The 15,738-nt window shown below is 38.5% G+C and overlaps 1 protein-coding gene across 3 annotated transcripts in view; it reads left to right on the top strand.

The window, feature by feature from the left end:
• CFAP299 (cilia and flagella associated protein 299) overlaps window positions 1-15,738 on the top strand; it is a 650,002-nt gene that overhangs the window by 543,075 nt on the left and 91,189 nt on the right. For all 3 annotated transcript variants that reach the window (XM_020904320.2, XM_020904319.2, XM_020904323.2), the window contains one exon: window positions 7,742-7,884. In XM_020904320.2, coding sequence (XP_020759979.2) covers window positions 7,742-7,884 — 143 coding nt within the window. The remainder of the gene's footprint in view (window positions 1-7,741; window positions 7,885-15,738) is intronic.

The raw sequence follows: 15,738 nt of genomic DNA, 5'->3' as shown, positions 1-15,738 counted from the left end.
GGGTATATCTTTCGTTTTCTCCTTTGCCTTTAGCTTCTCTTCTTTTCTCAGCTATTTGTAAGGCCTCCTCAGACAGCCATTTTTCCTTTTTGCATTTCTTTTTCTTGAGTCACTCAGTTGTGTCCAACTATTGTGACCCCATGCACTGTAGCCCACCAGGCTCTTCTGTCCATGGGATTACCCAGGCATAAACTTCCATCCATAGTTCTTCAGGCAATCTGTCTATTAGATCTAATCCCTTGAATCTATTCTATATTTTATATTGAATCTATTTTATACATTGAAACAGTAGAGGACTCCAAATAAGAAAACTTTCAATTACTAAAACTTGTCACACTCAGGCCGAAATAAACCTTATTCTTCTAAGGGGTTCCTATTATACACATCTGGATGCCAAAATCATGACTTTATTGTCAATTAGATCCATCCTGTTTAATAACTGGAAAGATTGTTTAAAGTTTAATTTCAAAATACATTCAAAGTTCTAACTGAGAATGAATAAACTTAACAAATGAATTGAACTGCAACCTAGACATAATTATATACACCTACGTAATGGAATTCTGATATAATTATTCCATTTCCTTATCCAAAAGGAATTGACAAAACTGTTAACATATTATAACTACAATAGTGATAGTAATGCAAAAATTTTTAAACCAATATGTAATATTAATATTTTCTGAGTTTTTGCCAAGTTCAAGTCATTGTTGTGTGCTTAGCATAAACAGTCTTATTTAATTCACGCAGCAACCCTAAGAGGCAGGTGTTATGACCATTTTGTAATGGAGGGAACTAAATGTTAAAAATGATAACTAACTTACCAGTGTCACAGAGTAAATAGATGGCAGGACCAGCATTTGAATCCAGGTTTTATGTGTCTATGCACAGTGGTTGGAAGCATGGGATTCATGGAAGTAAATATGTAAGGGTATGTGCCCCACTGTAGCTGAATGTCCTTAGGGAGATTCCTTAAATTCTCAGTTCTTTGAGGTCTTACATTTATAAAATGGAAGATATTAATGCTATCTAACCCAAAATCACTGCAGATGGTGACTGCAGCCATGAAATTAAAAGACTCTTACCCCTTGGAAGGAAAGTTATGACCAACCTAGACAGAATATTAAAAAGCAGAGACATTACTTTGCCAACAAAGTCCCATCTAGTCAAGGCTATGGTTTTTCCAGTGGTCTCATGTATGGATGTGAGAGTTGGACTGTGAGGAAAGCTGAGCACTGAAAAATCGATGCTTTTGAACTATGGTGTTGGAGAAGACTCTTGAGAGTCCCTTGGACTGCAAGGAGATCCAACCAGTCCATCCTAAAGGAGATCAGTCCTGGTGGTTCATTGGAAGGACTGATGCTGAAGCTGAAACTCCAATACTTTGGCCACCTCATGCGAAGAGTTGACTCATTGGAAAAGACCCTGATGCTGGGAGGAATTAGGGGCAGGAGAAGAAGGGGATGACAGAGGATGAGATGGCTGGACGGCATCACCGACTCGATGGGCATGAGTTTGAGTAAACTCCCGGAGTTTGTGATGGACAGGGAGGCCTGCCATGCTGCGATTCATGGGATTGCAAACAGTTGGACACGACTGAGTGACTGAACTGAACTGAACCTTTATGTATATATGTACATATATATACACACATATATGTGTGTGTGTGTGTTTTAGAGAATTAAATACAATGATAAATATGAAGCTAATATTTTTCTCAGAACATAGTGTTTTATTAATAAATTATAGTAGTATTAATGGTAGGGGTAATTAGTCTTGACTTTGGAGGAATATATACATTTTGCAAATGAACACATTAAATTAATTAATCAAGAGTATTAGTTAGCTTTATTCTAATTCTCTAATTCCTCTCACCTCTTCTGTTTCACTATTTTTTTCTGTTACCCTACTCTATACTTTTAAATGATATGTTTTGAAAGCTAAATGTCATTTCCTGACTATTACCAATTACTGTAGCTCAATAGTTTTGGCTTTCCCGATAGCTTAGTTGGTAAAGAATCTGCCTGCAATGCAGGAGACCCTGGTTCGATCCCTGGGTTGGGAAGATCCCCTGGAGAAGGGATAGGCTATCCACTCCAGTATTCTTGCCTGGAGGATTCCATGGACTGTATAGTCCATATGGTGGCAAAGAGTGGGACATGACTGAGTGACTTTCACTTTCAATAGTTCTAATCAGAGTTTTAAAATAATTCATAAAGCATGCTATTCATTTGGAAGATTTTTCATTTCACTGATTTTTTTATTTTAAAAATATACTTTTACACATATGTACCCATACTTGGAAAGACATGGGGAATACATGTAAATCCATGGCTAATTCATTTCAATGTATGACAAAAACTACTGTAATGATGTAAAGTAATTAGCCTCCAACTAATAAAAATAAATGGAAAAAAAAAAGAAATTTTTGTTTTCTCTGTACAGATTTTTGTGAAAACAGCTTCTTGCAATTATTTTTCTAGGTTTGAAATCATATAAAGTTTAATTTAACATTTAGCTTTTCTTGAAGATAAAAAAATCATAGATACAATGATTACAAGAATTTCTATTGGGAAAGAAAACCATATTTGCATGTTACTTACAAATTGGTCGAATAGGGCTAAAGGTATGGGTCTGACAACACCTAAATGTGAACTTAGAAGTTTCATGCAATACAAAAGGAAAAAGTTATCCTGTTACTCTGTAAAGTAGAAAGACAAACAGGAAGAAGAGAGAGGTTGCAAGAAGGCTTAACCACAATATCATACTAGCTTCAGGTGTATCACATAGTAATTCAATATTCTTATGTATTATACTCCATACAAAGATATAACACGACATTGACTATGTTCCCTTTGCTGTACATTACATCCTTGTCATTTATTTATTTTATACCTAGCGGCATATACTTCCTAATCCTCTCCATCTATTTTGTCCCCTCTAGTAACCACTAGTTAATTCTCTGTATCTGTGAGTCTGTTTCTGGTTTTTTGTTGTATTTGTTTAGTTTTTAGATTTCACATATAAGTGAAAACATACAGAATCAATCAACTATACTTCAACAAAGAAGAAAAAGAAAAAAGAAAGAGGAAGCTTAACTAGTTAAATGCTTAGGTCCAAGCAGAATTTTGGATTCTTGTTTATTTTGTTATGGTTTGTTTTGTTTTATTTGGGGGAGTGTTCAGTTTGGTTTGGTGTAGAGACTTGCTGGATTTTGCAGGAACCTGACTAAGGGCACAGGACTTATGAATATAGAGAGGCATAAAGAGTTTGAACAATCCACCCAAAGACATACAGTGAACATGGAGGGAATCACACTTACACTTATACCCAGTTTGACCTTACTTGAAGTTGTCTGGTTTCAAAAAAACCCAAAATATCAGGACTCACAAAAATCACAGAGCAAGCTCTTCATTCTCAAAGGCTGGAGAAGTAAGATTTCAAATTTATTTAGATTTCTGTGGACAGAGGGCCTTTTAAAAAAACTTTTTATCTTGTATTGGGGTATAGCCAATTAAGAGCTTCCTTGGTGGTTCAGATGGTAGAGAATCTGCCTGCAATATGGGAGACCTGGGTTTGATCCCTGGGTTGGGAAGATCTCCTGGGAGAGAACATGGCAACCCACTCCAGTATTCTTGCCTGGAGAATCCCCATGGACAGAGGAACCTGGTGGGCTACAGTCCATGGGGTCGCAAAGAGTCGGACACAACTGAGCAACGAAGCACAGCAAATAGCCAATTAAAATGTTGTAAAAGTTTCAGGTGGACAGTGTAGGGACTCAGCCACACACATTCATGTATCCATTCTCCCACAAACTCCCCTCCCATTCAGCTGCCATGTAACTTTCAGCAGAGTTCCCTGTGCTATACAGTAGGTCCTTGTGGGTTATCCATTTTAAATATAGCAGTGTATACGTATCCACCTCAAATTCCCTAACTATCCATTCCCCTCGTCCTTCCCCCTGACAGCCATGGTGTGTTTCCTAAGTCTGTGAGTCTCTTTCTGTTTTATAAGTAAGTTTATTTGTAGCATTTCTCTTTAGATTCCACATATAAGGGATGTCACACAATATTTCTCCTCTGGATAGAGAGCTTTAATGAACATATAGTATATGTATATATTATATACATATATATGTATATAATATATACATATATAACAAAATGATACGTATTTTGCTTATTGTTGCTCCTGTCCAACTAAGTCAGATTTAGTTGCTCAGTCATGTCCAACTCTTTGTGACCCCATGGACTTAGCCCACCAGGCTCCTCTGTCCATGTGGATTCTCCAGGCAAGAATACTGGAGTGAGTTGCCATGTCCTCCTTCTAGGGTATCCTCCCAACCCAGGGATCAAACCCAGGTCTCTTGTATTGCAGGCATTTTAGAAAATCAGTCACTTTACCCATAAGAACATTAAAGACTAAAGATGTTTAGGTACTTGACTAAGTTAAAACTAAACAATTAAGCTTATATTTTAACACTTTACAATCTTTATTCTATAATATTTATGTTTTTATTCCCTTTGATCTAGAACTTAAGGATAGATATAAATTTACTACAGTGCTCATTCGTGTCCAACTTTTATAACCTACTAAGCTCTGTCTATGGGATTTCCCAAGCAAGAATACTGGAGTGAGTTGCCATTTCCTCCTAAACTCAGGCATTAATGCATGTTACAAGTTAGTTTTTAGATTTTACCCAGAACTTTTATTTGTTTTCAGCAGAAAAGTCAGTAACAATATCTGCTATGTTATTCTGCTGGAAAAATATCTGGTCCATCTCTTATTTTATTTGCTTGAACTCCAAAATCACTGTGGATAATGACTGCAGGTGTGAAATTAAAAGACGCTTGCTCCTTGGAAGATAAGTTGTGACCAACCTAGACAGCATACTAAAAAGCAGAGACATAACTTTGCCAACAAAGGTCCACACACTCAAAGCTATGGTTTTTCCAGTAGTCATGTATGGATATGAGAGTTGGACTATAAAAAGGCTGAGTGCCGAAGAATTGATGCTCTCAAACTGTGGTGTTGGAGAAGACTCTTGAGAACCCCTTAGACAGCAAGGAATCAAACCAGTCAGTCCTAAAGGAAATCAGTCCTGAATATTCATTGGAAGGATTGATGCTGAAGCTGAAGCTCCAATACTTTGACCACCTGATGCGAAGAACTAACTCATTTGAAAAGACCCTGATGCTGGGAAAGATTGAGGGCAGGAGGAGAAGTGGGCAACAGAGGGTGAGATGATTGAATGGCATCACCAAATCAATGGAAACGAGCTTGGGCAAACTCTGGGAGACAGTGAAGGACAGAGAAGCCTGTTGTGCTGCAGTGGATGTGTTGCAAAGAGTCGGACACAACTTAGCAACTGAATAACAACAGAATCTCTCATTTTGAAAGACAGAGACAAAAACAGAGACAGAGAAACAGAAGAGCTTTTTGTTGTTGTTATTGTTAATAGAGTTCCATTTTGAAAGTAGAGGACTTATTCTGGGCCTTTTTTCCATCTCCATGTCCCTGCATGACTTGCTAGCATCAGGAGCAGCCATAATGGAATAAAGATTATAAGTACCTTTCAAACAGCATATGAAATATTAATAGCCCATGGCCTCAGTAACATTGGGATAGTAACACTAGTTATTGCTTTAGTAGCGTGAGTTTCAGGAAGTCTCTTTGAGTTACTAACCATTTGGATTTTGTGTTGTATAAACTAAAAGCTAAGTGACTAAAAGCATGGAGAAATCTATATAAATTTAACTGGGAGTTATGTAGGGGTAATGAGATGGACTAAGGATTGAGTCTATCTAAATTTGACCACAGGAATAGTAATGAATGTTTGTTCATCCAGTCATTTCTGAGGGAAACACCACTAATCCAGCACAATATTCCCTCCTCTCATGCTAAGAAAGGGCTGCAGGATACTTAGCACAGTATCCTCAGCACAGTATTCACAGCACCCAGTGCCATACCAGAATAGGCTGGAAGACAAAACATCAGCAGAGTAACAAATAATTGTAAATTATATCTCTGTTCTTCCATTTTTAAGTTGGCATGTTCTTAACAGCATATTTTCATAAGTGTAGCAGGGAAAAGGATTATTTCAATTTTCTAACTTCACCCTTTTGGAAACTCTGCTATCTAAGGTAACCCCTGTAAGTGCTCCCTATAATTGACTATACAAAGACCCAACAAGTAACTGTCCAGTAATTGCTCAAGAGGAAAAGGAAGTCTTGTTTACAGATTCCTCCAAATATAGAACTCGCCATGAAACCCTACACTTTGATCTAGATTTGGAAATGAATACATTATGAGCTTTTCTAATTACATTTAGAGCTTTTTTTTCTTTTTCTCTGCACTCCCTGCCCCCACCATAGAACTTGAGATCCATGTGTTTTGTCTTGACAGAGAAAAGACTACACTTCTTCCATTCCCATTATCTTGTTCCCACTTTACACCCTTTCTATCAACTGTTACCTTCAATTTATAGGCTTCTATTCTAGATCTCTGCATGGCTTACCTCTTCTCAGCCTTCAAGTCTTGGCATAAAGGTCTTCTCAAGGTCTTTTCTAATCCCTCTACCTAAAGTAGCCTTTACCACCATGAACTTGTCTAACCAATCATCTTCTTTATCTTCTTTATGACATTTATCCCTCACTATAAGTATTGTTTTCTTTTAATGTCTATTGGCTACTTCTGCTTACCTCAACATGAGTCCCAAGAGATCAGGACCTTTACTGTCTTGTTTATCACTGTATCCTTGCCACATTCAACAATGTCTAACAATTCTTCAATGATATTTGTGAAGGGATTAATGTAAAGGAGAAATATGTAGTTTCTGTAAGTTTTGACCTATGGAATTAATTTTGTAAAGAGATTTCAATTTTTGACTGTTATGATAATAAAGAAGAGAGACCCCATTTCTATTCTTGTAACAGAAAATATGTAGGTGTTCAAATGAAAAAAAGAATGCAGTGATTCTTTCCTTCTAATCAGAAGGATAGACACATGAACCTGGGTTTTAATCTGAGTTTTTCAACCTACTACCTGTATAAGAACTCAACTTCTTTGTTTCTCAGTTTTTAAATTTACAAAATGATGACGAAGAAAAGACAGTAGGATTGGAAAAAGACATTACAAACACTGAAAATAATGTCTGTCATTAGGAATAAGCTAATGTATTAAATAATTATAAACACTGAAAATAATGTATTACAAACACTTAAAATAATGTCTGTCCTTAGGAATACTTCTATGAGTTATTTGTTGATATTGTTATATACAATTACTGTAAGTTAATTAGTGTTAGTTGCTCAGTCATGTCCAATTCTTTGCAATCCCATGGACTGTAGCTTGCCAAGCTCCTCTGTCTGTGAAATCTCCAGGCAAGAATACTGGAGTGGGTAGCCATGCCCTTCTCTATGGGATCTTCCCAACCCAGGGGTCAAACCTGGCTCTCCCCCACTGCAGGCAGATTCTCTACTGTCTGAACCACAAGGGAAGCCCTGAATTGCTGTAAATGAACATTATATGCATATTCAGTTAACTTTTCATGAATTTCTTCAGGAGAAAGTAATAATACCTACCTTATAGGCTCTTAGTAAGGATGAAATGTAAAGCCCTTAGAATAAGCTATAACACATGCATCATTCAATAACTGTAGATTTTATTATCGGGTAAAATTTACTCAAATGACTTTCATTCACTTACTCTCTCTCCATTCTCTGTTTTTCTGTGTTACTAGTCCGTGATCTTTATTCGTGACAGAAATTCTCATGGGCAGGAGGTGTCAGGATACATTGACTATGCCCACAGGCTGAAGACTGAAGATTTTGAAGTCTACTTTAGTGGAAAAAAACGACTTCTTCCAAGACCCACAGATATGAGGTAAAGTGCAACACATTGCTCACACCTTCAAGAGTAAAGATAAGGGTTATTTGTTTTATTTTCTGGAACTCCAATGTATATATAATAGGAGTGGTTGGAATAAAAAAGTAAGTAAAATTTAAACTGGGGACTGAACATAGATGTGTATATTCCATTAACAGGCCAATGAAGGAAACTCTTCAGAGATGAGATAAGCGAATTCTCAGTGACATTCCTTTTAAATGATAAGTAGAACCTAAAAATTGCTAATCTCACAAGGCTCTTGCACCACTTGGGACTTTGCCTGTCTAGAAGCCTCAAGAGCAGTCCAGGGAATACAGTTTCCTCTCACCTTTTTTTTTTTTTTTTTTTGGTCACCAACCAAAGTCCAGGCCTCTGAGTAGCTCACACTCCCTTATTTTCACCACTGGCCTATTTGGAGATTTCTTCTATTCATGTTGTTTTTACTAACCCCTGCCCTTTCCTCCAATGCCCTCATCCCATAACATAGGATCTACTCAACCAAGTCAATCCACATGCAGATCCTTACCCTTCTCCCACCTTCTGAGTAGCTCTCAAGCTCAACTTTTATTCTACACCTCTCACTCATGCTAGAACACAATGGTCGTAGCGGCATTCTGCTTTATCTCTTGACTGCTGTATCCAGATTATGTTTTGACACTTGTAACAACACTCTTCCTCTGATATCTCTGCTATCTGGTGTCCATCCTTCTTGCTATCATCTAGAGTTCCTAACCCATCACCATTTCACAGACATACTCCTTTCCCTATCCAACCTAGATGCAGAGCAAAATCATTTAATTTACCTCTTACAATAATCCCTGCTGCCCATGACATTTTTGAGCCTTGATTGTATCTATCCTGCTAACCCTCAGGTTGATTGAGCCAGTCATCCTCTTGTCTTCAAAATCCCTGGGTAATGTTGAAGGAAATTTTGGGGTATTTCAGAAAGGTGTGGATGGCTGCTTCTAATAATTTATGGTTTCCAAAGTCAGCCAAGCCCTCAGCCATCCATCTATATGTTTTTTCTCAGTTCTTAATTTCACCATTCTCCCCAACGCCCCCAAATAGTCTGAACCTTCATCACTTTCTCAAAACCATTGTTCTCAACTCTGACCCTGACTCCTCTCCATATATGATTTGCCTCACATTTCACAGAGAACACGGGGTCTAAACATAGAAACCACTGCCCAATCTGGCTCTCTCTCAACCAAATCAGCTTCCTCATTAGCAGGTGCCCCCCTCAGAGTAGTCTTCTGATTATTCCCAGTCACAGTTCCATTCTGGCAGCTCCTGGCTCCTGGGCTCACCAACTACATGCAAAACATGTCCATCCCTAACTCTCAGAACATCCCTAACTCTCAAAACCATCATGCCATCTTTCCCTCAGCCAACCTCTCAGAGCTGCAGTCTGCTGCAAACTTGTACGCATTTCCCCAACACAGCAAGGCTTGGGATTTCCCGAGAACCCTGAGGGAATGTGTGCCTTAAGAGTGACCAAGGGTCTTCTGGCGACATCTCTGAAGTAAAATGTCTGACCACAAGTACTTGTCCTTGCTTTTATTTTTTAATGTATCTGTTTATTTGGCTGCATCAGGTCTTCGCGGAAGCATGCAGGATCGTCACTGTGTCATGTGGCTCTTTTGTTGCGGCCCACAGACTCTCTAGTTGTGGCACGTGGGCTCACTAGTAGCGGCACATGGGCTTAGTTGTGGGATCTTAGTTCCCTGACCAAGAACTGAACCCGCATTTTCTGCATTGCAAGGCAGATTCTTAACCACTGGAACACCAAGGAAGAAACTTTTTTTTTCTTAAAAAAAAAATCAATATTTCATTTTTATTAAGTGAAATACATGCATTTATCCTCACCACATTTTCCCAGATGCAGAAAAAAAAAAAAAAAAAACTCCTTGACTTGGCTAGAGCTAATGTATTCAACTTGTTTTTTTTTTTTTTTAATCCTTTCACCCCTTTTTCCAATGAAGCCATGCTTAATCTGGTATTCTCTTTTTTTCATACATTCTCATACTGATGCTATCAGCTGGCTCCTTTATCTCACCTCTGGACATGCTGAAGGTATTTCTATAAGAAATCCATTTTGAATTCCAACTGTTGACCTACCTCTCTTACAGTTTCCAGCTAAACTCTTCCAAATAATAAGTATCTTCAATTCTGACTTCTCATGGAGGTGATAACCTACTGTTTTTAGCCCTCTGCCACTATTATTCAAATGAAACAACTCGTGCGAAAATTACTAGTGACTGCCAATTTCAAACTTCTATGTGCTATTTTCAGTTCTCATCTTATTTAACTTCTCTACATCATTTGATTACTGTTGCTTAATCAGTATGCTGATTAATTCTTTCTTCTCAAATCTATTCAAACACACTAACATTTTATATCAGAATCCCTCATTGAATCCTCCCCTTGTTTATTTCATGCATGATGGTGATCACCAGAGTTCATTCTTGGACTTCTTTTCATAACACGTGGGTGATTTGATCACTTTTCTAGAGTGGAGTTGTCTTTGAAACTAGAACAGATCTCTTTATTTAAGACTCAATTATCCTGCTACTCACTTGAGAAACTTCTGAATATCCCAGTTCAGTTCAGTCCCTCAGTTGTGTCTGACTCTTTGTGACCCCATGGACTTCAGCATGACAGTTTTCCTTGTCCATCACCAACTCGTGGTGCCTACTCAAATTCATGTCCATCACATTGGTGATGCCATGCAACCATCTCACACTCTGTGGTCCCCTTGTCTTCCTGCCTTTAATCTTTCCCAGCATTAGGGTCTTTTCCAATTAGTCAGTTCTTTGAAACGCCAAAGTATTGGAGTTTCAGCTTCAGCATCAGTCCTTCCAATGAATATTCAGGACTGATTTCCTTTAGTATGGACTGGTTGGATCTCCTTGCAGTCCAAGGGACTCTCAAGAGTCTTCTCCAACACGACAGTTCAAAAGCATCAATTCTTTGGTGCTCAGCCATCTTTCTGGTCCAACTCTCACATCCATACATGACTATTGGAAAAACCATAGCTTTGACCAGATGGACCTTTGCTGGCAAAGTGATGTCTCTGCTTTTTAATGTGCTGTCTAGGTTGGTCATAGCTTTTCTACCAAAGAGCAAGCATCTTTTAATTTCTTGGCTGCAGTCACCATCTGCAGCGATTCTGAAAGTCTGTCACTGTTTCCACTGTTTCCCCATCTATTTGCAATGAGGTGATGGGACCAGATGGCATGATCTTAGTGTTCTGAATGTTGAGTTTTAAGCCAACGTTTTCACTCTCCTCTTTCACTTTCATCAAGAGGCTCTTTAATTCGTCTTTGTTTTCTGCCATAAGGGTGGTATCATCTGTATATCTTATGTTATTGATATTTCTCCCAGCAGTCTTGATTCCAGTTTGTGCTTCATTCAGCCCAATGTTTCTCATGATGTACTCTGTGTATAAGTTAAATAAACAGAGTGACAATATACAGCCTTGACGTACTCCTGTTCCTATTTGGAACCAGTCTGTTGTTCCATGTCCAGTTCTAACTGTTGCTTCTTGACCTGCATACTGCTTTCTCAGGAGGGAGGTCAGGTGGTCTGGTATTCCCATTTGTTGAAGAATTTTCCACAGTTTATTTTGATCCACACAGTCAAAGGTGTTGGCATGGTCAATAGAACAGAAGTAGGTGTTTTTCTGGAACTCTCTTGCTTTTTAGATGATCCTTTGGATGTTTGCAGTTTGATCTCTGGTTCCTCTGCCTTTTCTAAATCCAGTGTGAACATCTGGAAGTTCACAGTTCATGTGCTGTTGACATCCTGACATTATACCTAAGAAAATAATTACCTAATATATCTAATACATAGTTATTCCTTATTCATATTTCATGTAATGTCTTAAGGTTATCTTTTCATAATTGGTTTGATTAAATCAAACTCCAGACAATACTGCGTTATTATTTTACTTTATAACTGTCCCCCTCCTTTTTATCTTTTATGCTGTTGATTTTTTGGAGAAGATAGATTATTTGTCCTAAGAAATGTCTTATATTCTAAATGTAACCAATAACTCTTGTGCTGTATTTTGCTACACACTCACTCCATCCTATTTCCTGTCAACTGGCTTGATGAAATACAGTTTCAACTTTATTAGGTAAGGTTTTTTAAAAAAAAATGCATGAAGTTCTGTGAGTTTCATCAGGGAGGTCAGGTGGTGTCAGTCTGATGACTCCATTAGAAAGTTTCCATCCAGTCTTTCCCAGCGGTTTTAGCACAATAATGAAGGCTACCTCAATGTTTTACATAAGGATTGTGTAATGATGATTTTCTATCTTTCATTCTGTATTTAACCTAGGATTCTGCCACAGAGAATATCTTTTTCTCATAGTTTATTTGATTGCCCTGAAATAGAATTCAATTCACGCAAAAAGACAAAAATAAACACTTTATTATTTTCCTAAGTTTATCCAAAAATGCAAAACCAAAAGCACAAAAGAGAATGCAGATAATGCCAAATTATGTTCAAAGTGGTCATGCCATTGTATATTCACCAAAAATATATAGATTCTCTCATTAGCCCTCGTCCTCACTGACACATGGCATGGACAGACTATTTTTCCACTATACTAGGCTATAAATGATCATTCACACTGGTCTTAATTTTTATTTCTGTGATTACTAGTCAGAATGGGCATCTTTTATTGGCAACTCAGATTTCCTTTCTGTGAAGGATCTGTTAAGACTTTTCCTCATTTTTCTCTTGGTTATGTGTTTTTCCTTTTCTTGTAAATTGTAGGAGTTCCTTTTATTTTTTAAACATTGATTAATCCTTTGCCTCTTATATATATTGAAAATATGTAGACTTCTAGTGTGTGATTCTTTCACTTCCTTAACAGGGACTTTTGATAGTCAGAAGTCAGAAGTTTTGATAGATTAGTTCGTCGTATTGATCCTTTCCTCAGAGGTTTGCAGTTTTGTGTTTTGTTTAACAAATCCGTACCTTTCTGGAAGTCATAAAGATACTGTCCTATTAAAGTATCGTGATTTTGCTTTTTTATTTTATATCTTTAACCTATCAGAATTTAGTACTATATATGGTAGTTGGTAAGGGTCCACTTTTTTACATTGGAATATAATTGCTTTACAATATTGTGTTAGTTTCTGCTGTAGGGCAAAATGAATCAACTATATGTATACATATATCCCCTTTCTCTTAGACCTCCCTCCCACCCTCCTATACCACTCTTCTAGAGAACGGCCTCATGGAACAGGAGGGGAAATGGAAGGTGGAGGAAAATGGAAGATTAGAATTGATGTATACACTGTTGTTCAGTCACTAAATCATGTCTGACTGTTTGCGACCCCATGACCTGCAGCACGCCAGGCGTTTCCCTGTCCATCACTATCTCCCAGAGTTTGCTCAAACTCATGTCCGTTGAGTCGGTGATGCCATCCAATCATTTCACCCTCTGTCTTCCCCTTCTCCTCCTGCCTACAATCTTTCCCAGCATCAGGGTCTTTTCCAATGAGTTGGCTCTTTACATCAGGTGGCCAAAGTATTGGAGTTTCAGCATCAGTCCTTCCAATGAATATTCAGGGTTGATTTCCTTTAGGATTGACTGGTTTGAACTCCTTGCTCTCCAAGGGACATTTAAGAGTCTTCTCTAGAACAACAGTTCAAAGACTATCAATTCTTGGGTGCTCAGCCTTCTTTATGGTCCAACTCTCACATCCATACATGATTATTGGAAAGACCATAGCTTTGACTATATGGACCTTTGTTAGCAAAGTGATGCCTCTTGCTTTTTAATATGCTGACTAGATTTGTCATAGCTTTTCTTCCAAGAAGCAAGCATCTTTTAATTTCATGGCTACAGTTACCATCCACAGTCATTTTGGAGCCCAAGAAAATAAAGTCTGTCACTGTTTCCATTTTTTCCCCATCGATTTGCCATGACATGATGGGACCAGATGCCATGATCTTCATTTTTTTAATGTTGAGTTTTATGCCAGCTTCTTCACTCTCCTCTTTTCACCCTCATCAAGAGACTCTTTAGTTCCTCTTTGCTTTCTGTCATTAGGGTAGTATAATCTGCATATCTGAGGTTATTGATATTTCTCCCAGCAATCTTGATTCCAGTTTGGAATCCATCCAGTCCAGCATTTCACATGATGTACTCTGCAGAAGATATTAAGAAGAGGTGGCAAGAATACACAGAACTGTACAAAAAAGATGTTCATGACCCAGATAATAAAGATGGTGTGATCACTCACCTAGAGACAGACATCCTGGAATGTGAAGTCAAGTGGGCCTTAGGAAGCATCACTACAAACAAAGCTAGTGGAGGTGATGGAATTCCAGTTGAGCTATTTCAAATCCTGAAAGATGATGCTGTGAAAGTGCTGCACTCACTATGCCAGCAAATTTGGAAAACTCAGCAGTGGCCACAGGACTGGAAAAGGTAAGTTTTCATTCCAATCCCAAAGAAAGGCAATCCCAAAGAATGGTCAAACTACCGCGCAATTGCACTCATCTCACATACTAGTAAAGTAATGCTCAAAATTCTCCGAGCCAGGCTTCAGCAATACATGAACTGTGGACTTCCAGATGTTCAAGCTGGTTTTAGAAAAGGCAGAGGAACCACAGATCAAATAGCAACATCTGCTGGATCATCGAAAAAGCAAAGAGACTTCCAGAAAAACATCTATTTCTGCTTTATTGACTATGCCAAAGCCTTTGACTGTGTGGATCACAATCAACTATGGAATATTCTGAAAGAGATGGGAATACCAGACCACCTGACCTGCCTCTTCAGAAACCTGTATGCAGGTCAGGAAGCAACAGTTAGAGCTGGACCTGGAACAACAGACTGGTTCCAAATCAGGAAAGGAGTACGTCGAGGCTGTATATCGTCACCCTGCTTATTTAACTTATATGCAGAGTACATCATGAGAAACACTGGACTGGAAGAAGCACAAGTTGGAATCAAGATTGCCGGGAGAAATATCAATAACTTCAGATATGCAGATGACACCACCCTTAAGGCAGAAAGTGAGGAAGAACTAAAGAGCCTCTTGATGAAAGTGAAAGAGGGGAGTGAAAATGTTGGCTTAAAGCTCAACATTCAGAAAACTAAGATCATGGCATCCTGTCCCATCACTTCATGGCAAATAGATGGGGAAACAGGGGAAACAGTGGCTGACTTTATTTTTGGGTGCTCCAAAATCTCTGCAGATGGTGATTGCAGCCATGAAATTAAAAGATGCTTATTCCTTGGAAGGAAAGTTATGACCAACCTAGACAATATATTAAAAAGCAGAAACATTACTTTGCCAATGAAAGTCCATCTAGTCAAGGCTATGGTTTTTCCAGTAGTCGTGTATGGATGTGAGAGTTGGACTGTGAAGAAAACTGGGGACCGAAGAATTGATGCTTTTGAACTGTGGTGTTGGAGAAGACTCTTGAGAGTCCCTTGGACTGCAAGGAGATCCAACCAGTCCATCCTAAAGGAGATCAGTCCTGGGTGTTTATTGGAAGGACTGATGTTGAAGCTGAAACTCCAGTACTTTGGCCATCTGATGCAAAGAGCTGACTCATGAAAAGATCCTGATGCTGGGAAAGATTGAGGGCAGGAGGAGAAGGGGATGATAGAAGATGAGATGGTTGGATGGCATCACTGACTCGATGGACATGGATTTGGGTGGACTCCAGGAGTTGGTGATGGACAGGGAGGCCAGGTGTGCTGCAGTTCATGGGGTCGCAAAGAGTCGGACACGACTGAGCGACTGAACTGAACTGAACTGATCTCTGCATATAAGTTAAATAAGCAAGGTGACCATGTGTAAAATGGATAGCTGGTGGGAACT

Source organism: Odocoileus virginianus, chromosome 29 (assembly GCF_023699985.2).
Source record: "Odocoileus virginianus isolate 20LAN1187 ecotype Illinois chromosome 29, Ovbor_1.2, whole genome shotgun sequence".
Taxonomy (NCBI): domain Eukaryota; kingdom Metazoa; phylum Chordata; class Mammalia; order Artiodactyla; family Cervidae; genus Odocoileus; species Odocoileus virginianus.
Note: the sequence above shows the minus strand (reverse complement) of the source record. Positions and strands in the feature narration are given on the sequence as shown.